This window comes from Moschus berezovskii, chromosome 25, assembly GCF_049115385.1.
Source record: "Moschus berezovskii isolate FMDL1 chromosome 25, NW_MosBer_1.0, whole genome shotgun sequence".
Taxonomy (NCBI): domain Eukaryota; kingdom Metazoa; phylum Chordata; class Mammalia; order Artiodactyla; family Moschidae; genus Moschus; species Moschus berezovskii.
Genome location: NC_142484.1, coordinates 7,311,862 through 7,335,040, shown reverse-complemented (window position 1 = coordinate 7,335,040; position 23,179 = coordinate 7,311,862). Strand labels below are relative to the sequence as shown.

Below are 23,179 nucleotides of genomic sequence, written 5' to 3'. Positions count from 1 at the left end.
TGCAGGCTGCGCATCGGGGGACTGCTGCCTGCTCCACCTGGCTTCCCCACACTCACTGAGGGAGAGAATGTGTACGGGGTAAAAAAGAGAAAACAAAAAACCCCACTGGGGCCAATGTTTAGGAAGCCCGAGTTACTTTAACAGCAGCCCACTCAAGAAGAGCATAACGATCATGTGCTTGCTCAGTCATGTCTGACTATTTGCAGCCCCACAGGCTGTAGTTTACCAGGCTTTTCTGTCCGTGGGATTTTTCAGGCAAGAATCCTGGGGTGGATTGTCATTTCCTCCTTTAGGGGATTTACCCCACCTAGGGACTGAATCCTGGAGAAGGCAATGGCACCCCACTCCAGTACTCTTGCTGCTGTGGTGATAGAGGCTATGCAGTCCATGGAGTCGGACACGACTGAGCGACTTCACTTTCACTTTTCACTTGCATGCATTGGAGAAGGAAATGGCAACCCACTCCAGTGTTCTTGTCTGGAGAATCCCAGGGACGGGGGAGCCTGGTGGGCTGCTGTCTACGGGGTCGCAAAGAGTCGGACACGACTGAAGTGACTTAGCAGCAGCAGCAGCAGGGATCGAATCCGCCCTCCCCTGTGTTGCCTGAAGATTCTTTACCACTTCCCCACCTGGGAACCCCCATAAGGGTCACAGGCATGCATAACAAACCCCTCATCCCCACTCTCCAGCATGCAGCTGGGACCAAAACAGCACATGCCCAGCACAGCGATTGCCACCACCACCCCACCTGACCCCCGCCTCCATCAGCTGGTTTTTTGAGTGTGCCAACTTCAACAAAATAAAAAACCTGCTTAGGCGCTGACTTTGCATCAGTCCCAGGCCTTTGGATGGGGATGGAGGGGGTAGTGGGGTGGGCACACTGGAACACCGAACATGCAGAGGGAGAGGCGTCTTGAAATAAGCTGAAAGGTATAGACTTTGCGGACAAAGGTCCGTACAGTCAAAGCTATGGTTTTCCCGTAGGCACGTAGGGATATGAGACTTGGACCATAAAAAAGGCTAAGCGCGGAAGAATTGATGCTTTTGAACTGTGGTCCTTTGGACAGCAAGGAGATCAAACCATTTAATCCTAAAGGAAATCAACCCTGAATATTCATTGGAAGAACTGATGCTGAAGCTCCGATACTTTGGCCATCTGATGCGAAAAATCGGCTCATTCGAAAAGACCCTGATGCCGGGAAAATGTTGAAGGCAAAAGGAGAAGCGGGCAACAGAACATGAGATGGTTGGACGGCATCACTGACTCAATGGACACGAGTTACAGCAAACTCTGGGAGATAGTGAAGGACAGGGGAGCCTAGCGTGCTGCAGTCCCTGGGGTCCTAAAGAGTCGGACATGATTTGGCTACTGAACAACTGACGGGGGAACTTTCGTTGCCTGGCCTGCTTCGCCAGTTGAATGGCGAACGACTGAGGCCCGAGGAGGCTCCACGCACGCGGAAGGGGCCGTTTGTTTTTATCAAGAGTGGTGTTGTGATGATGCCAACTGCCCCGCCTGTCCCGAATCCTGCCAGTGCGGAAAGGGAAACACCAGGGAGGCGGAGGCCAGCAGAGATTTCTCAAGCCAAGCGAACGCCTCCAACTGTGGAGGGAAGAGCGACCCTGCGCTGTCACTTCCGGGTCCTGAGACCTGAGCGACACTATCACGGAGACGCCCCTCCTGACGCCCAGCCAGTCGAAAAGTTTCTGTCCACAGACTCCCACCGAGGGGCGTGCCAGTGGGACAGGGTCCAGACCGCGGCAGACACGCCCCACTCTGGGCATCACGACGTCGGAGGAGCAGAGAGAGCGTCATTTCCGCCCTCACTCTCGTCCCGACAGGGGAGGGCGGGGCAAGCGGAAGGCGCGCTGCTTTTGCGTCACTTCCGGTGGGTCTAGCGGCGACAACGGCAACATGGCCCTAAACGGCGCTGGTGAGGACATGGATTACCGGGGGCCTGTGGCTTCGCGGTTCGGGCGGCACCTTGCTTCAGCAAGACCTTCCGGCCCCTTGTGCCTCTCTTCCCCCAGAAGTCGACGACTTCTCCTGGGAGCCCCCGACCGAAGCGGAGACGAAGGTGCTGCAAGCGCGGCGGGAGCGACAGGATCGCATCTCCCGGCTCATGGGCGACTACCTGCTGCGTGGTTACCGCATGCTGGGCGAGACCTGCGCTGACTGCGGGGTGAGGAGATACTCGAGACGTGGGATCCAGGCTGGGGCCGCGGACCAGGCCACACGGCTCTTTCCCCATCTCTCGCCTCTGAACCCCATCGCCCGTCTCACCCCTGCTCCCTGTGCTTTCTGGCCCCTAGACGATCCTCCTCCAAGACAAACAGCGGAAAATCTACTGCGTGGCTTGTCAGGAGCTCGACTCAGACGTGGATAAAGATAACCCGGGTGAGGGGTCGAGGGTGCTTGATGAAGAACTGTGGTGATAGAGGCTCAGGAACAGTAGTTGGGAGGTGACAGTGGTATTTGTGGGTGGGGCAAGGGTGAGTTGCTTTCTCCTTTCTCCTAGAAAGGACCATTCATTAAGAACACTAAGCACCTACTGTGTGCCAGAGCCTGAGTTTATTAGGCATGGTTCTGATGAGAGAGCGCCTTATGCTGTTTAAGCAAGGGCGTAAATACCTCTGATACAAAAAAGAAAATGGATGTGTTCCCTTATACTGGGCAGGGAATACATCTCAAGTACAGAGAGAGCAGAACAGTGAAGGGTAGGGAAGTGTCTCAGGGCTGAGGTGGGGCCAGATATATCCTGATCATTCCACTGGCTTTCTCCTTTTTTAGCTCTGAATGCCCAGGCTGCCCTCTCCCAAGCTCGGGAGCACCAGCTCGCCTCTGCCTCGGAGCCCCCCTTGAGCTCTCGGCCTGCCCCTCAGCCCCCAGTACCCCGTCCGGAACACTGTGAGGGAGCTGCAGCAGGGCTTAAGGCAGTCCAGGGGCCACCCCCTCCTGCTGTGCTTCCAAATGCAGATGTGGTGGCCTGCACACAGGAGGCTCTCCTGCAGAAGCTGACCTGGGCCTCAGCTGAGCTGGGCTCTAGCACCTCCCTGGAGACTAGCATCCAGCTGTGTAGCCTTATCCGGGCGTGTGCTGAAGCCCTGCGTAGTCTGCAGCAGCTGCAACACTAAAAAATCCCTCCTGAGAAAAACCCTGTAGAAAAACAGCTGTTCCTCTTGTGTGGTTTGTTCTTTTTTTGGTTCTGAGTGTGCATGCAAGTCCCAGCTCCACTTGTCTTTTCCCTACTTTTGGTCTTTAATGCTATCACAGTCTGGTCTCCTTGATGCCCTGAGAAATGAGTAGGGCTTGTTTCTGCTCAGTGTCCCTACTCAAAGGATGAGGTGGCAGAGGACTATGTGCTATTTTTTTTTTCTGGTGAGGAGGCCCCAACCTCCTCAAAAGCAGAAACAGGAGGCGTTGATCTGAAGGAATCCTGGAACCTCCCCGGCCATCCATAGCTATTCCCCACCCTTGAGAGAGATTTGGGGTTCCAGTCCCCTCGGTAGCTTCCCTTTCTTCCCCCAAGCATCCGGACACCATCATCCTGTCCCACCTCAGGCCCAGACCGGATATTCAGATACTGACAGGATGTAGTCAGGTAGGGATCAAGGATGGTCTTAACCTGTCTCCTGACCACACCCCACCCCTTTTAGATCCTTTTCCTTGAGAGTTGTAATTGGTCAGAATAAACAAACAGTTTTGGGGAGGGGGAGGAACCGCACCCTCCTCTTTTAACCTCTTCCCTTCGCCTTTATACCTGCTTCCCTTCTATCGGCAGCCAGTGCCCTTTTCTGTGGTCTCCTGGGGCAACATGGTCGCACAGAGCCGTTGCCCTTTTAAGACAGGCCCCGCCCACGCCGAGGGGGTGGGGCAGGGGCGGAGTCGGAGGAGTCCGGGTGGGAACAAAGCGCGGCCTGCGGGCGGCGGCTGGGCTCTGCTGGCGGGGCCACGGGGTGCGGGGCCTGCGGGCGGCGGCCCGGGCGGAGCGTTGGAGAAAAGGAGGAGGCATCATCCTCTGGTACCCGCCCGGCCATGAATGGGCTGCCCTCTGCCGAGGCGCCGGGCGGCGCGGGCTGCGCCCTGGCTGGTCTCCCACCGTTACCGCGCGGCCTCAGCGGTCTTCTTAACGCGAGCGGGGGCTCGTGGAGGGAGCTGGAGCGCGTCTACAGTCAGCGCAGCCGCATCCACGATGAACTGAGCCGAGCCGCCCGCGTCCCGGATGGGCCCCGCCAAGCCACCGGAGCCGCCAACGCGGGAACTGCCACGGGTCCTCCTGGCCCGCGTCGCCCTGTCAACCTCGACTCGGCGCTAGCGGCGCTACGCAAGGAGATGGTGAGTAGCTGGGCCTCGGTCAGCTGGGCGTTGGGGGGCGACGGGGCAGCCACCAACCTAGAGAGTGCGGGCGGGGCTGAGGCGGGGTCCACAGGTCCCGGTCTAGAGGAACGACAGAACGAAGCCAGCTGGGTCAGAGGGGATACGGTAATAATTATAGCTATGTTTATTGGCAATAGTTACCATGTATTTTTAAATACTTCACTACTGTTATTTCTTTCCATTCTGCTGTCTTGTCCCTGTCTTGCAGATAGGGGTTACTGACTTGCCTAAAGATTCAAAGCTGTCCACAGAAACCTGTGCTTGGGAAGATTGGCTTGGGTGGAAGGGTGGCTGGCACTCCAACCCCAGCCCACTTTCAGTCTTTTGCAGGTGGGCCTGCGGCAGCTGGACATGTCCCTGCTGTGCCAGCTGTGGGGCCTGTATGAGTCGATCCAGGATTATAAGCACCTGTGCCAAGACTTGAGCCTGTGCCAGGACCTGTCGTCCTCCCTGCACTCAGACAGCTCCTACCCACCCGACGCTGGCCTGTCTGATGATGAGGAGCCTCCAGATGCTAGCCTGCCCCCAGACCCGCCACCCCTCACTGTACCCCAGACACACAATGTCCGGGACCAGTGGCTGCAGGATGCCTTTCACATCAGCCTCTGAGAGCTGGGAGGGTGGGGGCATGCACCCACGAAAAAGGCTCAGAAACTCACCCCTCAGCAAGTACTCAGACTATAGTGCCTGCTTTCCCCCATACCACCTCACCTCACAGGAGGGCAAGGTCTGGGCCCCACGAAGGCAAAGCTGCCTACCCTCTCATGTCTTGGGTTAGCTGGCACTGGGGCGGATACCTGGGCTATAGCCTCTGCCCATGGCACTGGACCTCCACTTGTCCCACCTGTGGGCCCTCCAGCGTGGCCGACCTTCAGCCTGGCAGTGGGGTCCAAAGCACTTCCCTTGGCATCTCTGGGACTGGGATTGAGTGGCCTGGCTCCTCTCTCTTCACCTTTGCTGCTGTTGGCAGCTGCTGGCTCAGGGGCATCCCACCTCTGGCCCCTGGGTTCCACTGCCCTAGACGGGGGCTCTCCAGGACCCATTCCTGCACCATCCAAGGTCAGGAAGGCCAAGGCTCCGTGCTGGATATTTAAGTTTAGGGGTCAGCCTCTTTGGCTCATAGATAAATAAATACTATCTCAACATTGGTGTGTTCTGACTGCTTGGCTCTGGGGCGGGAAGATAGAGGTGATTCTGACAGGTGCTGCCCCGCGCTCCGCCAGCGGGTGGCGCCCGAGACCCCAAATTGGAAGAGGCTCGGCGGCGGCAGAGTGCTAAACTTCGCTACCCGGCCAATCGTTCCAAGCTGGCCCGGCGTGGTCTCGCGGTTGTGTGACTGCGGGCGAGTCACTTCCCCTCTCTGGCTGGAGGCCTGGAGTCCAACCAGCCTACCCACTCGCTTCGGGCTTTCCTGGCCGGCCGGGAAGGAAAGAGAAGCAGCCGCCCATCTCGAGGAGAGAAACTTTCCACCCCAAGTTGGGGCGGAGTTGAGGCGGCACAGGAAATGGGTGGGTCCTGGCAGGCGGGCCGGGCCGAGGGGCCCTGGGCGTGAGAGGGGAACGCGCCTCCTGGAAGGGCCGGGAAGGAGTGACCAATGGGCGGGAGAGAAGAGTTGCGGAGGCAGAAAGGGATGGAGCCCCAGTGCCCGAGGCCCCACTAGAGTCCAGACAAGCCCTGGAGGGGTGATGGGGCTCTGGGTTTCGATGCCTGAGACATACTCCCAGCAGCCAAACACCCCCATTCTCTGCCTGGCTCACCCCCTACAGCACCTGGGACCTTTAGAGTTGTACGTAAAAGGCTTTCTTTTACAGTGGAGAGCCACGAGGCTGGGCCTCGCAGCTAAATCGGGGTGTCAGCTTCTTTCCCTCGTCCTCCAGATAAGTCTGCACATTTGCGAGTGGTGGGTGCTAAGGCTTTCGCGCACCCAATACCCCACAACTTCCTGAAAGGAAGAGGAGAGGGCCTCGAAGTTGCGCAGTTACGCTTACCGGCTGGTTGCCTGTCCCCACGTCCGCTGCACAGTCACTTGCGCCCTGGACAGAACTCAGCTGACACTCCTGGCAGTCAGACGTCTTGTTCAAACCGAGCATTTATCAAGGACCAGGCTTCTGTCCATTCACAAACCTAGCAGAGCGTTTGCACTGACAGAGGGAACAGTGTGCTGCTCTACGGCTGTTCTCCTAACTCTGGGCCTGACACCTGCAGCGGTTCATGACCCAGCAGGCGGGCTGGCGATAAGGGCTCTAATCTAGGTGTGAACACAGCGGTTAACGCCCCGCGGCAGGCTTTCCAGGGGAGGGAGAGTAAACACACACACTTTTACTCTCCACGATAACGGATTTCATTTAATAAGACCTGGCAAAAATCAGCCAGGTTCCACACTAAATGCTTTCCAAGGTTTCATTCTCAATGATGTTGCAAAAGGTGCCACTATAATTATCCCTATTTTGCAGAGGTAAAAACTGAGGCTCAGAGCGTTGGTACTTTGCCCAAGGTCACAAACTTGGAGGTCAGCTGCTTGTGGGGTGTTGGGACTGCCTTCCCACTTGACAGCAAGTGGGTGCTGCTCACCGTAAGGCCACCGGGGTTGGCCCCTGACCCTGCTCCTTCCTCCTCTGGTTAACACGTGGGTAGCAGCAGGAGCCTGTCTCCCCAGTTGAAGCCAGCTGGCTCTGGCTCAGCGCACTGAGACCCTTCACGTCTCTTCTCCTTTCTGGTCTCTACTTCCCCAGCCTGTGAAATGGGGCCACCAGTACGTACCTCGCAGGGCTGCGGGCAGGAAGGGAGGCGGCCGGGCAGCGCTCTCGCGGGCGGCACCAATTGCTGGTGGCCCCCTGCCCCGGCCCGCGCCGCCCCCCTTACCCCGCCCGCGCCTCCACACCGCCTCGGCTCGCAGCAGGCGGACGCTGCGGTCTGGGCGTCCCCCTCGACCCCGCTCTCCCTCCCGCGCTAGGCCCCGGAAGCCGGGCCGCCCCGCCCCCGCGCTCCCGCCCCGGCCCCCGCCTCCCGCCGGAGCCCCGCCCGCCTTCCGACGGGGGTGCGGCTCCAGGAAACGGCGCGCTCGCCGCTCAGCGCTCCAGCGACCCGACGCGCCCCAGACGACCCCGCCGAGGCGGCCAGATCACCGGCGGGCCCCCGGGGCGGCGGCGGCGGCAAGAGCGGCCCCCGATTCCGCGCCTCGGACCCCTCCGCACGGACGGGGCGGGCGGCGCGGATAGGATCCCGGAGGCCATGGGGACCTGGGCCGGGCCAGCGGTCGCGGACTAGCGGGAGTCCCGGGTCTGAGGAGCGGGCGGCGGAGGCGGCGGGGCCATGACCTCGGTGTGGAAGCGCTTGCAGCGCGTGGGCAAGCGGGCCGCCAAATTCCAGTTTGTGGCCTGTTACCACGAGCTGGTGGTGGAGTGCACCAAGAAATGGTGAGTGGGAGGGAAGCCTGGGGGACTCCCCAAACTGGCTGGGACCCCATCCGGGGGCCTGAGAACCCTGACCTCTGTCCAGTGGCCGAAGAGACCGCCCAGTCCAGCCAGTGCCCTGGGGACCCAGACACAGAGAAGGGCCCTGGCGACTCGGGGATCACCAGAGTTGGGGGACTGTTGGCAGCCTTTGGGGAGTGGAGGTCAGGAGTTCCAGGCCTGAGGATCTGTGTGGGCCCACACTTTTCTCAGCTGCGCTCAGAGCTGGGGAAAGGGAGGCCTCCTATTTCTGGCCAGAGGGGTGGTTCAAGGTGGAGCATCAGAAAAGGGGGCAAGTTTTCAGATCCGCGGGTGGAGGGCCTGAGACAACCAACTCCATGACCTCAGTCCAGCTCAGAACAAGGATGGTGCCCCCTCCTCCCCCTGCCTGTTTGTTAAACTGGAGGAACCACCCGCCCCTTCAGCTGGAGTGGGCCCTGGGCAGCTGGATTCATCTCCATAATATCCTTAAAAGGGGAAACTGAGCGCTGGGAGTGATGAGGAGGGAGGCAGGCAGCAACTTAAAGGGGCCCGAGGGTTTAGGAGTTGTGGGTCCCAGAGGAGAGAGCCTGGAGAAGGCAAGGTGGTGGGGTGGGGGGAGATGTATCAGGGGATGCAGGACCCTGACCTGGACTACCAAAGGGCCTGGGGGCATCTGGTTCACACGCCCCCACCCGCAGCTGCCCGGGCCCCTGCGTCACACCCTAAATATACGTGCTCCTTGGTGTCAGCTTCCCTTGGCTGGATTAGAGCACAGCTGTGGGGGCCTCACCCGCCAGGGCCAGGCGGGGCTAAATTTAGGCTCCCAAGAGGAGGGACAGGAAGGGACCAGAGGGTCCAAAGGGAGGGGAGTGAGCAGGAGGCCTAGGGTCCCTTGGGCAGCTGTCATATCCCTGATCTTGACAGGGCCAGCCAGAGGGTGGTTCACACCATTCAGCGAGGCCCAGGAAGGCCCAGGAGCTGGCTGGGGTTAACACAGCACTGGGCTGGGACTTGAACTCTGACCTGTGGCTTCTGTCTTCTGCCCCAGCATCCTGGGTGAAGCCAGGGGGATGCTGGGCATGGTCTCAAAAAGCTGGGTGAGGGTGCGGGCAGTGTCAACGTGTCTGAGTCACAAGGAGCGGGCAGGGCCTCCTGGACTTTCTCGCCTGGAGCCCCGGCTAGGAAGCTGCCCCTGCCCAGGTCACAGCTCCCCAGGAGGGCGTGCCCCGCCTGAGTCAGGCTGCCTGGCCAGGCCCCGCCCTCCCCAGGCTTCCACAGTCGGCTTCCCCTTTCTGGGAAGGCCCCATGGCTGCCCTTGGCCATTGCCTTTAGTGTAGGGTCCAGGAGGGGCATTAGGTTCAGGTGTGTGCCCTTGCCCAGCCCCTAACCTCTCTGGTCTCGGCATCCCTCCAGAAGATAACAGGAGAACCAGTTATCCTGGCTCACCCTCCAGAGGAGCTGTGAGCTGGGTGAACCTGAGCGTCCTGGCATGGGATTGGGTGCAAGCACGGAGGGCTCTTGTGTTGCTCCCTCTGCCTGATGACCCTGGAGCCCTCCCCCCGCTCTTGGCAGCACTCGGCCCCTTCCTCCCAGGCCCAGCTGCGTGCCTGGAGACTCTCTCCTCTGGCTCTGCCTCTGTCTCCCCGCATCTCTTTGCCTCTGCCCTAGCTTATGCTGTTCAGCTTATATGTCACCTTCTAGACGTCCTCCCTGATGTCCCTTGTGGGAATGGGGGGGTCCCTGCAAAGGGAAGGGCTGGGCATGGAAGGTCCTGGGAGGGTATCGAATGATAAGCTGACCCTATGCCTCTCTGTTTCCCAGCCTCTGCCCCCCTACCCGACCCTACACCTGCCCCCCTCCTCGGACCCTGGCACTTGCCATCCCCTCTGCCTGGAGCGTACCTTCTCCAGACCCTCACACGACCCATTTCCTGCTCCAGCAGGTTCTAGCCTCTCCTTGGCGTGGGCTGGGGTTGTAGTGTGCACTCTACAAATATTTGTGATTGAATGGACTCATTTTACTCCAGGTTTGTCTCTTTCACTGTCTCAGAGTCTGTGTGTCTTGCAGGTCCTTGTTGGGTTGCTGTCTTTGTCCCTGTGTGTGCCTGTCTCTCTGTATGACTTTCTTCGTAATCCCTGTCAACCCACAGGCCTTTGCCCTCTGGCCCAGGCCTCACCCTGGCAGCCCCACCCTGCTCCTTGTGGCCCCAGATAAGGGGGCTGTCCAGCCCCTGTCCTGGGGGAGGGGGATGTGGGCAGAAGGAATACTGTGGAAGAGATGGAGAGGCTGTGTGGGCCTGACTGAGTGGCCCCCTCTCCCCCGCCCCTCGCCTCCCAGGCAACCGGATAAGCTGGTGGTAGTGTGGACCCGGCGGAACCGACGCATCTGCTCCAAGGTGGGGAGGATGTCAACTGGGGGTCCAGATTGGGGGTGGGGCGAGTGGGGGAGGGCTGTTGGGGGACTGGAGTTGGATTCAGATCAGAATCCACTGGAGAGAGAAAAAGATGGGGTAAGGTTGGAGATGAGGACAGGGGTGAAGGGGAGCGTTAGGATGGAGGGAGGACTCAAGACAGCGCCTTGTAGGCCCACAGCTGGCAGCCGGGCATCCAGAACCCATACCGGGGCACCGTGGTGTGGATGGTACCTGAGAATGTGGACATCTCTGTGACCCTGTACCGAGTGAGTCTCTAGTCCTCCTGCACAAAGGGGCAATGAGCGGGCAATTGCAACCCCAGGGGCCACGGGAGGTAGGTTATCCATCCAAATAGAAAAGAACAGAGGGGTGAGACCAAGAATCTTGGCAGGGGGCCTACTTAGCCTGAGTGGCCCAGGAAGTCTCCTTGGAGGAGGTGGCATTTACCCACCACATGAGGGAGAGTTGGGATCAGGAGGAACTGGGGAACATACCTCTCAGGAAGGACCAGCCTGTCTGAAAGCCCCAAACAAACATCTCCTGAACTAGCGCAGGCTCTCCTCCCTGCCCTGCCCCCAACCCAGCAGCCCCTGTACTCAGTGGTGCCCCTCTTCTCCAGGACCCCCATGTGGATCAGTATGAGGCCAAAGAGTGGACATTCATCATTGAGAATGTGAGTGGCTGGGGTGGGCGGGAGCCTGGGGTCTCAGGGACTCCAGGGCAGCACTGATGCTCCTTCCCCTGCCCTCAGGAGTCCAAGGGGCAGCGGAAGGTGCTGGCCACGGCCGAGGTGGACCTGGCCCGCCACGCGGGGCCCGTGCCTACCCAGGTCCCGCTGCGGTTGCGGCTGAAGCCCAAGTCGGTGAAGGTGGTACAGGCCGAGCTAAGCCTCACTCTGTCCGGGGTGCTGCTGCGGGAGGGCCGCGCCACGTGAGTGCCTGCCCACCCTGCCCGTCCTAGTCCACAGCCTCTGATGCCACCCCTCACCCCTGGTCCCCAATCCGCAGGGATGATGACATGCAGAGCCTTGCGAGCCTCATGAGCATAAAGCCTAGCGATGTGGGCAACTTGGAGGACTTTGCCGAGAGCGACGAGGAGGAGGCTAATGGTCCAGGGGCCCCGGAGGTGCGGGCACGTGTCCCCCAGCCAGGTGGGCTCCCAGCTGGAGGTTGAGATCGCCAAGACCTCAAGGCGGGGAGGGGGTGGGGTGGATCACCCAGGCCAAAAATCCTGTTTTGGGGCAGGGCCAGTGGAGGGAGCTCACTGCTGCCAGGGCTCCCAGCCTGCCCAGCAGCCCTGAGTGTCTTGCAAGATGGGTTCCCAGTGCCCCCTGGTGCCCCCAGCCCTCTCCTTGCCTGAGTACGCACCTGGTCACAAACCTGCGGAGACAGCTGGGTCAAAAGCACAGAGAGGGGCTGTGGTCTGGGCTCGCCACCCCTCACCACACAACCTCGTCCCTCTCTTTTGCTTGTTAAGGCTTTTTTATTTTTCTGTCTGTCCATCTCTTTTTCTTTTTCTCTTCATTTGTGGGCCTGTCTCTTCTCCTAGGCCGGGGCGGTGCCCTGAGGCTGGGGCATTTCCCAGGTAGGCCCAGCATTCTAGTTGGGGAAAGGGGGGGTCAGATCTGCACGGTCCTTCCTGGCGCTGACCATGCCCCCAACACCCCACCCCCAGAGACCCCTCGGGAGCTGAAGACACTTTGTGAGGAGGAGGAAGAGGGCCGATTGCGGCCCCCGCAGGCAGGTGAGGCCCAGGCTGGGGCTGGGGTGGGCCTGGGGTGGGGGGACTGGGACTTCCAGGTCCCAGGCCTCAGCATCCTCTCCCTTCCTCCTCCCTGCAGCTACCAGCCCTTCTAGTGCTGAGGATACCAGCCCAGCCCCTGTGAGTGCCCCTGCGCCCCCAGCCAGGGCCTCCCGGGGCCAGGGCTCAGAACCAGCTACTGTAGTAGGGGGCCAGGTGGGGCTCAAGGCCCCAAGGCCCCCCGGAACCACACCGGAGACAAGGTGAGCTTTGGAATCAGCTCCAGCCCCTCTCCCCTGTCTGCTCTTCAGAAGTTGTACACCCCGCACCAACCTGCCTTTCCAGGTTCCCAGGAGTCTGGCAGGGGAGGGGGGCTGCAGGGGGGCACAGATGAGCTCCTGCAGTGCATCCTTCTCTGCTCTCTCCTCAGGTCCTCAAGACAGCCAGGCCAGGACGTGGCCCCCACTCCGGCCCCTCGGCTCCGGAAAGGCTCTGATGCCCCCTGGCCCCCAGTCCACCAAGGAGAGGATGAGGCCCCCAAAGGCTCCGGGGCTCCCCCAGCAGAAGTGGATTCTGCTGTGGAGACCCAGGCTCGGGCAAGCCCTCAGGAAGGGACAGAGGCCCAGGGAGCTGGGCTGGGCCCAGGCATTGAGAACAGAGACTCCAGCAACTCTTTGGAAGGGCAGAAACTCAAGGAGGAGGGGGGTGCTGGAGACAGGGCAGAGGCTAGTGAGGTGGACGCTGAGCCTGGGTCAGGAGTCAGAGAGGTGAACAGTCAGAGGTCGGTGGTTAGAGCTGGGGAGGATGAAGAGAGTTTAGAGATCGGTCACGTGGATGTGGAGCAGAGGTCAAAGGTGAAGCCTGTGGACACTAAGGGACCAGAGGCCACAGAGGTGACATCTGAGGCAAGATTCAAGGGGACTCCTGAGGCTCCTCCAAGGGGTTCTCAGGAGAAGACAGGGGTCAAGACTAGGGATGAAGCTCCCACCGTCCTGAGCCCAACGTCAGCAGAGCCTGCGGGGCATTCCAGGCATCTTGGTGACCTCAAGGTGGCCAGGGCTGCTGCAGGCCAGGAGAGAGAGTGTGCAGAGGTGAGGGGCGGAGCCCCTGGTGTTGGGGGGACAGGCCTGGAGCAGGGGCCCTCTGCTGGAGCACCAAGCGCTGGGCCCCAGGTGAGCCGATACCAGGGGGCCCCACCAGCAGCTGAACAAGGGGTGATGTCCAGGGATCTGAGGGTCTGGGAGGTAGAAACTGGGGATTCGAGGGTCCTGGGAACAGAGCCTGGGGTGGCAGAGTCAGAGTTATTGGGGACCCAGGAGATCTCAGGCTCCCCAGAGATAGTGTCTGAGGCAGCAGAAGTGAAGACATTGGGGACCCAGGAGACAGAGGCAGTGAGATCAGGGGTCCTGGAGTCAGAGGCTGCTGAGATGGCAGGGTCTGAGGATCTAGGGATCCAGAAAAAAGGGGTAAGCATTTCAGGGGCCTCAAGGACAGAGGCTGGGATGGCAGAGTGTCAGTCACTGGGGACCCAGGAAACAGAGGCTGGGGGTTCAGGAGTTCTGGGGACAAAGCCTGGGATGTTGGAAGCTGAGATATTAGGGACCCGGGAGATACCTGGGTGCTCAGGGATACTGAGAAGAGAAGCTGAGATGGCAGAGTCTGAAGTACTTGGGGCCCAGGACACAGAAGTGGGGTGTTCAGGCGTCTCAGAGATAAAATCCAAGATAACAGGGAGCCAGGAGACAGAGGTGGGGGGTTCAGTGGTCCCAGGGACAGAGACTGAGGTAGCAGAAGCTGAGATACTGGAGATCGAAGCTGGGGGTTATGGGGCCCCAGAGAAGGAGACTGAGACATTGGGGACCCAGGAGATAGAGGTGGGGGGCTCAGGGACCCCAGAGATGGAGACTGAGACCGTGAGGACCCAGGAAACAGAGGTAGGGGGTTCAGGGGTCCCAGAGAAGGAGACTGAGACCCTGAGGACCCAGGAGACAGAGGTAGGGGGCTCAGGGGCCCCAGAGAAGGAGACTGAGACCCTGAGGACCCAGGAGACAGAGGTGGGAGAGTCAGGGTCCTTGGGGTCAGAAGCTGGAATGGCAGAGATTGAGAGACTAGGGAATCAACAGACAGAAACTACAGTTTTAGAGGTTGAGAAGGGAAAGGCTTGGACTTCCAGGGTCCAGGAGGCAGAGACTGAACTTGGGGAGACCCTCAGATATGAGGCTTTAGGGGTCCCAGTTGTAAAGCATGAAGTTTTAGAATCCCAGGGAGCAGAGGCAGAAACTACAGTTTCAAGGGGCCAGGAGGCAGAGACTGGGATTTGGGGGGTTTCAGAAGTCAAGTCTGGGGTTTGGGGGGCCAAGGAAGGAGAGATGGAAGTTTCAGGGGCTTCAGAGAACCCATCTGGTATTTTTGAGGCCCAGGAAGCAGAGGCTGGGGTCTCAGGAGCCGAGAAGGGAAAAGAAGCTGAGGGAAACCTCCCAGAGGCCAGCCTGATGGAGGTGCAGGTGGCCAGTGGGGCAGGGGCTGGGGTGTCCAGGCCCTCCGGGGCCTCTTCCCCAGAGGAGCCTGAAGAGGACAGGAGGCTGCCGGGCAGCCAGGTAGGGATGGGGGCCGCCGAGGGCCCAGTCTGCTGCTTCCCACTAACCTGGGCTGAGCGAACGGCGGCTCTGCATGGACCCACCTGGCTGACTGGGGTGGGGTGGGACAGGGGCTCAGCTTCCAAGAGCCCCTCGCCCGCTCCCCTCTCAGGATGCCCTGGCTCCCCCACCCTGTCTTCCCTGGGCTGCATGGAATAGGACCCCCACCCCTTCCAAAGCTAATTTTCTGGGCTGACCTCGAGGTGTGGCTGCTGGTGACTTCTGTTCTTGCCTGGGGGCCACTGACCTTTTAGGTGACCTTGATAGATAACCCTGGAGCTGGAAACCCCTTTGCCTGATGCTAAGGCCTTGGCCAGTGGTGTGCGGTGACTCCTGCAGACCCAGAGCTGGAGCTGTTTTGTGCCCAAGGGGCAGAGGGCGCAGATCCCATGTCCACATTCCCTGAACCCATCCCTGTGTCTCCAGGCACCACCTGCCCAGGTCAGCTTCAGCCAGTCCTTGCTGGAGTGGTGCCAGGAAGTCACTGCCGGCTACCGTGGTGTACGCATCACCAACTTCACCACGTCCTGGCGCAACGGTTTGGCTTTCTGTGCCATCCTGCACCGATTCTACCCAGACAAGATGTGAGCGTCTGGAGCGGGTGGCAGTGAATGGGGAAGCCTGCGGAGGAGGGGAGGGTGGCGGGAATCCAGCCTCTGATCAGCGTCTCTCCCTGCAGAGACTTTGCCTCCCTTGACCCCCTGAACATCAAACAGAACAACAAGCAGGTGAGAAGGGGCGGGGCTGGTGCTTGGAGGGAAGGAGGGTCCCGGGCCAGGCCCAAGCTGAGATCTGGGATCCTCCTCTGTGTGTAGGAGAGTAATCTCTGGGCTTCAGGGCCCCAGCACTGGCTTTTGGAAGTTCTGCCACTTATTACCCTTTTGGTCTTTAAGCTGTTCGTTTTCCTGAGTTTAGTTATTTTTTTTTTTAAAGCATATTTCCACCAGCTGGTTTTCCCTGAAACCACCCTTTTGGTGTGCTGTTGCTTGGTAACGCGGGGGCGGATCCTGTTGTTAGATTTCTCCCAATAGGAGGGCGAGGGCGCTGCGGGCTAACCCGGCGTGCCAGTCGCGGAGACCCCCGCGGCGGGGCGGGGCGGCCGCGTCGCTGGGTAACCCTCCCGCATGCTCCCTAGGCCTTCGATGGCTTCGCGGCCCTGGGCGTGTCGCGGCTGCTGGAGCCGGCGGACATGGTGCTGCTGTCGGTGCCCGACAAGCTGATCGTCATGACCTATCTGTGCCAGATCCGCGCCTTCTGCACGGGGCAGGAGCTGCAGCTGGTGCAGCTGGAGGGCGGCGGCGGCGCGGGCATGTACCGCGTGGCCAGCGCCCAGCCGAGCCCGCCCGACGACCTGGACACCGGGGGCCTGGCGCAGCGGCTGCGCGAGCATCGGGCCGAGGCGCCCCAGCAGCCCCAGGAGGCCGCGACCCGCGTGGACGGGGCGGCCCCCGAGGCGGCCTCCAAGGACCGCGGGGCCGTAGCGGCCCAGGAGGCGCGCTCCGCCGAGACCCCGGCCGACGGCCCCGGAGCCCGGGCGTCCGTGCCCCCGGCAGAGGGGCTGGTGAACGGGGTGGGGGCGCCAGGCGCCGCCGGCGGCGTGAAGCTGCGGCGGCCGTCGATCAACGCGGAGGCCGGCCCGGTGCCCCCGCCCCGCGCGCACGGCTCCTTTTCGCACGTGCGCGACGCCGACCTGCTGAAGAAGAGGCGCTCGCGGCTCCGGAACAGCAGCTCCTTCTCGGGGGACGAGCCCGACTCGGAAGCGGCGGGAGCGGCGGCGGTGAGTGCCCTCCAGCGGCGCGGGGTCAGGAGAGCGAGGGGGTGAGGGGCGACCGGCCTCTGCTGGACGCCGAGGCACCGATGCCACGGAGGAGTCCCCTGCGAGCTCCTCAGCAGGGACGCCCATGCCCAAGGCCCGCGGAGCCGCTGACTTTTGCTGCCAGCCTTGGGATGGCCCTCAGTGGAGTCAGGCTGCAGTAGGAAGTTCCCAGAAGCCTCCGGGAGTCAGCACTCGGCTCAGGCTCTTCATCAACTGTCAAGTGGGCTGGGGCATTTCTTTGGCTGGAGATGCCCACCACCTCCCTGTAAGCTGGGAACAGGGTTTCTGTACTCAGGGGAGCTCTCCAGGGCCTCCCTGCTCCAAGACTCTCCGACTTGGATCTTTAACTCCAGACGCTGGAGACCAGTCCTCTCTACTCTGATGAGGGAAAGTTGGAGATGGGAGACCCTGGTGGGTGCCCACTTTCCCCCATTCCTTGCAGGTCTCAGGTCAGCCTCCCAGGGTGTCTTGCAGTGGTGGTTTAGTCGCTCAGTGTGTCTGACTCTGTTTCCCCATGGACTGTAGCCTGCCAGACTCCTCTGTCCATGAGATTTCCCAGGCAAGATTACTGGAGTGGGTTGCCATTCTGTTCTCCAGGGGATCTTCTCAACTTGGGGATGGAACCTGGGTCTCCTGCCTTGCAGGAGGATTCTTTACCAACTGAGCTACCAGGGAGTCTTGTGGTCACTACACTAAAAGGGAGACTGTTCCAGAGGGGTCAGGGGTTTGCTCAAGGACTCACAGCTGCCAAAGTTCAGGCCTTGGACTCTCCAGCAGCACCGTCCTGGACAGCAAGGGCAGCTCTGTCAGGCTGCTTTAAGCCTTCAGCTGCCCAGGGATGACCCCTGAGTTCTAAGGAAAACAGGGAACAAACTGGGAAAGGCTTTTTGGAAGAAGCAGCCACTTGAGCCAGGCTAATAAAATGGGCAGCTTTTCCCAGGTGAAGAATCCAAGGGGTGGTTCTCAAGAGGTGGGACCTCACAAGTAAACGTGTGGTCACAGGAAAGCTTGGGTCTTACTTAGGGAACTGTCGGTCACCTCCCGCGGGCAGTGATGAGGCTGGCCTGGAGAGCAGGAGCCCTGAGTGTGGGTCAGAGGTGCAGCATTGACCCTATGAATGAGAAACAGGGAGAGCATCAGAGACACCCAGAGGAGCTGTGCTGGACAGCCATCCTGGGCTTTGGCCACAGGCCAAATGTGTGTCAGTGTGTGTCAGTGGCTCTTTATATCTTAAAAGGGAAGGCTCTGTTACATTGTACTTGAGAGATGAAAAACTCCTGTTTTATTTGGACACAATTATTCTTATTAAAATACACATCCATGAGCAATGGAAAAAGAAAAAAGGACAGCTCGATTTTTCTGGGCCCAAGTCCCAGTGTCTGGTCCTTCCCAGCCAGGTCCCCCTCCAGCCCTTGTCCCTTAGGAGATATTTGACCCACGGGGCTGCAGGGGCCCGCTTCCTTCTTGGCCACTCCCATCGCCCACCCCATGCATGCTGTAGAGGAGGTAGGGCCTGCCCGGGATAGGATGAACTCAGGCAGCTTCAAGCTGCGGCGAGGCTGAAGCCAGGAGGCCCGAGTGCCTCTGGTGTGGCTCTGCAAGGGCTTCCTGGAGGAGGGGGCCACAACGGAGACTGTAGAAAGGGGAATTTGGGTCAGATGTGAGGAAGTATTGGAATTCCCATCAGAGCAGCTGTGAGTAAGCTCAGTTGCTGCTGAGGTTGGGGTTTCTCCACTTTCCTGCCTCTGCCTGCCCTGTTGGTTGAGCACTTGATTCCTGCCTGGCCTGCCCCGCCTCCACACCCCTCATCAACTCCTCACCAACTGACTCCTGCAGTGCTCCTGCTGGGGGAGCAACCGTCACCCCATTTTGCAAGTAGGAATGTCCAGGCTCAGGGATGTGAAGTGTAAAGGGAGTTGGTCCTGCGTGTGAACCCCCAGTTCCATTGAGACGGAACTCTACAATGGCGCCCTCTACTGGGCCCAGCAGTCTGCACTGACTGTGACCTTGAACAAGCCACCTCTCTGGGCTCTTTTCCTGAGGATGAGAAGCAAAGACATGAAAGTTTTTTTGCAAAATGGTTTTGAGGGACCACTGCAGGGTGTTGTCAGAAAAAAAAAGGGGAACTGTGCTTTTTCCTCACATGCCTGTCTGGAGCCCTGCAACCCCCCTGGGGCTTGTATATCTTTCACGTACAAGGACACGAACAGGCCCAGTGGGTATGACTGGCCCAGAGGCAGACAGCAAATTGGTGGCCAAGCTTGGAAACAGACTGTTGGATTAGACAGTGGGGCCCAAGCCAGACCCTGTTAGAGTGTCATCTCTGACCCTTAGTTTCCTCCTCTGTAAAATGGGGAAGGTAAGGGTCCCCCCCTCCCAGTGATGATGGGAAGATACAATGAGTCAGGCCCCCACCGCACCCGACACACAGACAGATGCTTGATGCACATCCTGCCTCTACTGTTACGCAGTGCTCCCCGAGTGTGGCCTCTGGACCCCAACCTCTGCCTAAGGAGACGGGGGTAGCCAGCAGCCATGGCGGGGTGGGAGTGGGGTTGGAGCTGTAATGGGAGAGGCCCTGGGGGCTGTGGTGGGAATTGAGGAGGCTTCAGGAGGCTTGAAAGTCAGGGAGGGAGGAAGAGGGCGGTTGAAGGAGCCTCTGAAGGAGGTGGGGCTGAGCTGGGTCATGAAGAGTGAGTTGACATCCAGCCACCCAAGAGAGAGGCTGCTCCAGGCTGAGGAAATGATTTGGGGAAGCGAAAGTCCACCCCTGGGGCCAGAGGGTGGCGTCCGGATGGGGTGCAGTAGGAGTTAATGTTGGAACTGCCAACAGGCCTTGGCAGTGAGACTGGGGACTGAGAAGGTGTGTGAGGGGACTGACACTATTGGGGTGACGGTTTAGGGAGACCCCCCTCCTCAGTTGTGGCCTGAGAGTAAAGTCAGCAGGCACGGTGTGTGGCGGGGACTGGGCGGCTGGTAAAGAGGCTGCCACCCGCCCGGACCAGAGAGGATGTCCCCTGAGCAGGGCACTTCCAGGGCTGCATCTCGGAGAGGTGCCGGGTCGCGTAGACAGTGGGGTGGCTCAGCGCTTTCTCCTCGCCATGTGACTTGGAAAGGTGGCCAGAGCAGGAGCCCTCGAGGGGGCCAGGCTATCAGCTGAGCTGAAAGTTGGGGGCCCCCAGGGCTGACAGTGCCAGCAAGTTGCTGGAGCAGGGCACCTGAGGGGCCAGCTGCCCTTCCCGGCTAACATCGGTCAGTCCAGCTGCCTGTTCTGTTCTGATGGTCATGTGACACATCCTTCAGGTGTGGGGATTGAAAAGGCGGAGGGGGGCCCCCTTTTGGCCAGGAGATGGAGGCGCTGGCTCATGATGGCCACGTTCGGCCTGTGTGGGGCCCTGGCCATGATCGGAGATGCTGGAGCTAGATGACAGAGTCTGAGGTGGCCTGAGACGGCTCCACAGAGGAGGGGCCCAGAGGGGAAGGAGAGGCCTCAGCTGGGCCCCTCACAGCCTTTCACCTCCGACTCACAAGAGCCCTGTGGGGCCCCAGGAACGGGAACTGCGAGGCTTGGCTAGCGGGAGTGAACTAGCCCAACCACAGGGCCTTCGCTCTAGGAGGCGCTTCTCCAGAAGGGGTGGAGGTGGGGTTCTGTGCATGCTGGACTGAGAAGCTGCTGGGGCAGGGAGGTCCCTCTTCCCCATGTGAGTAGGGCTCTGGCTGGCCCCTGGGCCTGCTGTCAGGGGAGTCCCTCCAAGCCCTTACTGGCCTCTTCCTCTACAGGAAGGCGTGAGCCCTGACCCCAGCACTGCCCCTGGCCTTCCTGCAGCCTCAGCCCCACAGCAGCCCTCCGGTGAGTAGCTTTGAAGGGGTGGTGACTAAGCTCAACTCAGCCAGCTCACAGATCCTGAGCTGGGGCCCCTCTGGGGGCAGCTGTCAGTTGGGGGGTCCTCAGCCTGGTCTCTGTCCGCAGGTGGGACTCCTCCAGCGGAAGAACCGCCCCCAAGCCCAGGGGAGGATGCTGGGCTGGTAAGGAGGGCTGAAGTGGGAGGAGCTGATGGGTGGGCTTCCTAGGCAGGGCCTGGGCCAAACCCACTCTGTCCCTTGCCCCCCCTTTGCACCCCAGCAACGGTTCCAGGACACGAGTCAGTACGTGTGTGCGGAGCTTCAGGCCTTGGAACAGGAACAGAGGCAGATAGACGGGCGGGCAGCCGAGGTGGAGAAGCAGCTAAGGAGCCTCATGGAGTCAGGTGGGACGGGCGTCTGGAGTCCACTCGCCAGCACATGCCCCCGCATCTGGCCCACTCTGCAGCTCTTTCTGACCCTGGGAAGAGTTGGGAGGATGGAGGCTGGGGTCGCCATCCCCATTTACAGCTGGGCATGCTGATGCCTGCAGCCCGGAAGCAGCTTGCTGGAGGCACACAGCTCTGGTTTCTGGGATACTCAAGGGAAACCATGCCCCCACCCCCTGCTGCCACCTCCCTGCTCCTGACATAGGGGTCAGGGGCTGGCCTGGTGACTGTCCTGGCCTGATTCAGGTACCGACAGGCTGCAGGAGGAGGTACTGATCCAGGAGTGGTTCACTCTGGTCAACAAGAAGAACGCTCTCATCCGCAGGCAGGACCAGCTGCAGCTGCTGTGAGTGCTGGTCCTCACCGTTCAGGCCCTGCCTCTGCCCACCCAGGGCTGGCAGAGCAGTGTGTGCGTGCTAAGTTGCTTCAGTCATGTTTGACTCTTTTTGACCCCATGGACTGTAGCCCACCAGGCTCCTCTGTCCATGGTATTCTCCAGGCAAGAATACTGGAGTGGGTTGCCATGTCCTGCTCCAGGGGTTCTTCCTGATCCAGGGAGCAAACCCATGTTTCTTATGTCTTCTGCATTGGCAGGAGGGATTTTTTTTACCACTAGTGCTACCTGGGTAGAGCAAATGCAAACTTAATTATCTTGATTGGAACTCTTCACTGCTTTTTTCTTTCTACAAAGTTGTGGTTTCTTTCCTTCCTTTTTTTTTGAGAAATTGCTCAGCCGTCTTAATTTTTTTCATAACTTCCTGTGTAAAGTATATATTTCTTAAATTGGTACTATTTTTATGAATGAGAAAAATCGAGACCCAAAGAAAACTGTAGCAGATCAGTTTGACCCCGTTCCTTTACAGTAAGGAATACTGAGGCCTAGAGGCAGCTGAGCTGGGTTCCTGAGTGGGGTCAGAAGCAATTCCCCAGGCATCATTGCCTTTATAGTCCTGCATGGTGAAAGTGGTTTTGCCTCCTTTTTGCATCTTGGGTCATTTTTCAGAATAAATTTTAGTCTAATATTTGCCATTTATGAATAATATTCATCCCAACAATCCTGGGCTGTTTTTTAATTTTTTAAAAAGGGGTGGGGTGGGGGAGGAGATGATATGTTGGGGAACAGTTGAAACAGAAGAGGTACTTCCCTGGCCGTCCAGTGGTTAAGACTCCCTGCTTCCACTGCAAGGTGTGCAGATTCCATATCCCTGGTCGGGGGAACTAAGATCCTATATGCCGCTTAAAAAAAAACCGGAAACGAAAGAGATAATTCCAAGCGGGGACTGGGGTATAGCTCTGCCTGCCTATGGCGTCTGTGGGAACTGATGGTGAGGTGGGGTAGGGGCCAGGGAGTGGTCGGAACCCTGGACACTCCTGGCCATTCCCCTTTCCCTGACCTGGCACCCCACCCCCAGCATCGAAGAGCAGGACTTGGAGCGGAGATTTGAGCTGCTGAGCCGGGAGCTACGGGCGATGCTGGCCATTGAAGGTGGGAGATGGGGCCGTGGGACCGGGGACCAGGACGGGGCAGGGGTTGGCGCCTCCTGACCCTCAGCCTCCTCTGCCCGCAGACTGGCTGAAAACGGCTGCGCAGCAGCGCCGAGAGCAACTCCTGCTGGAGGAGCTGGTGTCGCTGGTGAACCAGCGAGACGAGCTGGTCCGGAACCTGGACCAGAAGGAGCGGACGTGAGTGGGGTCGGGATGCGCCGGGAGCTGGGGAGGCGCTGGAGGGGGTCAAGGAGGAGTGCTCGGTCTGGGCCCCGGGCGGCGGCCAGCGTGTGGGCCCCGACGCCGCTGGGGCTGACCGGAACCCGTTCCCTCCCAGCGCCCTGGAAGAGGATGAGCGCCTGGAGCGCGGCCTGGAGCAGCGGCGCCGCAAGCTGAGCCGGCAGCTGGGCCGGCGCGAACGCTGCGTGCTGAGCTGAGGCCGCGCGGGCCCGGCCGCCTTCGCTCCTCCCGGTCCGCCCGGACCGCAGCCTTTCTCGCCGCCGCGCCGGATCGCCGCTTTGGGCCTGCGCTCGGGAGGACCGGACCCTCCCCGGTGCCGCGCGCGACCAGTAGGGGCCGCCGTAACCCTTTACCGGGGAAGGAAGCGCAGCCTTTCGGGCCCCGACGGACAAGGGCGTCTGGCTGGGCGCCCGCGCCGTCCGGGCCGTATTTATTAGACCGTGTGAGTGAGTGTGCGTGTGTGTTCTTGGTGGACTGAGGGTCCCAGGCGTGCCCGCCCAGAGCCCGTACCCGATGGCCGGACCCGGCCGGCGAACTCCAAGGGGTGGGAGGGACGGCTGGTGAACTGCCGCGCTCAACACCCCGCCCCCCTTCCTGTTCCTGGCGAGCAATAAAGTTGGAAAAGGCCACGCCAGCGCGCCTGGGCTTTCTCAGGGTGACCCGGGCTTTCAATAGACGGAAGGGGGTGGGGCCTCGGCCGATAAGGCGGTCTGCGGTCCTCACTGGGACTGTGCAGGAGTGGGAAGGT

The 23,179-nt window shown here is 60.2% G+C and overlaps 3 protein-coding genes and 1 long non-coding RNA gene across 13 annotated transcripts; 3 read left to right on the top strand and 1 right to left on the bottom strand.

The window, feature by feature from the left end:
- Positions 1-1,825: 1,825 nt before the first annotated feature.
- Positions 1,826-3,183, top strand: ZNRD2 (zinc ribbon domain containing 2). The gene is made up of 4 exons (XM_055415548.2): positions 1,826-1,934; positions 2,032-2,183; positions 2,314-2,398; positions 2,792-3,183. Exons 1-4 carry the CDS (start codon positions 1,916-1,918, stop codon positions 3,133-3,135), a joined length of 600 nt encoding a protein of 199 aa, XP_055271523.1. The 5' UTR covers positions 1,826-1,915; the 3' UTR covers positions 3,136-3,183.
- Positions 3,184-3,332: 149 nt separating this feature from the next.
- Positions 3,333-5,523, top strand: FAM89B (family with sequence similarity 89 member B). The gene is made up of 2 exons (XM_055415549.2): positions 3,333-4,336; positions 4,709-5,523. Exons 1-2 carry the CDS (start codon positions 4,037-4,039, stop codon positions 4,985-4,987), a joined length of 579 nt encoding a protein of 192 aa, XP_055271524.1. The 5' UTR covers positions 3,333-4,036; the 3' UTR covers positions 4,988-5,523.
- Positions 4,300-7,334, bottom strand: LOC148773849 (uncharacterized). The gene is made up of 3 exons (XR_016036354.1): positions 7,139-7,334; positions 6,367-6,502; positions 4,300-4,438 (listed from the first exon to the last, which is right to left on the bottom strand). It is a non-coding gene; the product is annotated as an uncharacterized LOC148773849 (long non-coding RNA).
- Positions 7,335-7,445: 111 nt separating this feature from the next.
- EHBP1L1 (EH domain binding protein 1 like 1) lies at positions 7,446-23,065 on the top strand. Of its 10 annotated transcripts, none has more exons than XM_055415536.2 (21): positions 7,446-7,794; positions 9,755-9,838; positions 10,150-10,207; positions 10,396-10,491; positions 10,845-10,898; positions 10,977-11,155; positions 11,233-11,375; positions 11,774-11,809; positions 11,900-11,968; positions 12,066-12,228; positions 12,396-14,562; positions 15,028-15,185; positions 15,281-15,329; positions 15,737-16,378; positions 20,198-20,267; positions 20,388-20,443; positions 20,541-20,664; positions 20,953-21,052; positions 22,119-22,192; positions 22,275-22,389; positions 22,529-23,065. In XM_055415536.2, the coding sequence occupies exons 2-21, from the start codon at positions 9,819-9,821 to the stop codon at positions 22,626-22,628; spliced, it is 4,473 nt and encodes a 1,490-aa protein (XP_055271511.2). In that variant the 5' UTR covers positions 7,446-7,794; positions 9,755-9,818; the 3' UTR covers positions 22,629-23,065. The 10 variants fall into 10 exon arrangements, with proteins under 10 accessions (XP_055271511.2, XP_055271510.2, XP_055271507.2 ...); XM_055415535.2 differs by having other exon boundaries at positions 9,752-9,838; XM_055415537.2 differs by lacking the exon at positions 9,755-9,838 and having other exon boundaries at positions 7,454-7,794; positions 12,396-13,137; positions 14,380-14,562.
- The last annotated feature ends 114 nt before the right edge of the window (positions 23,066-23,179 follow it).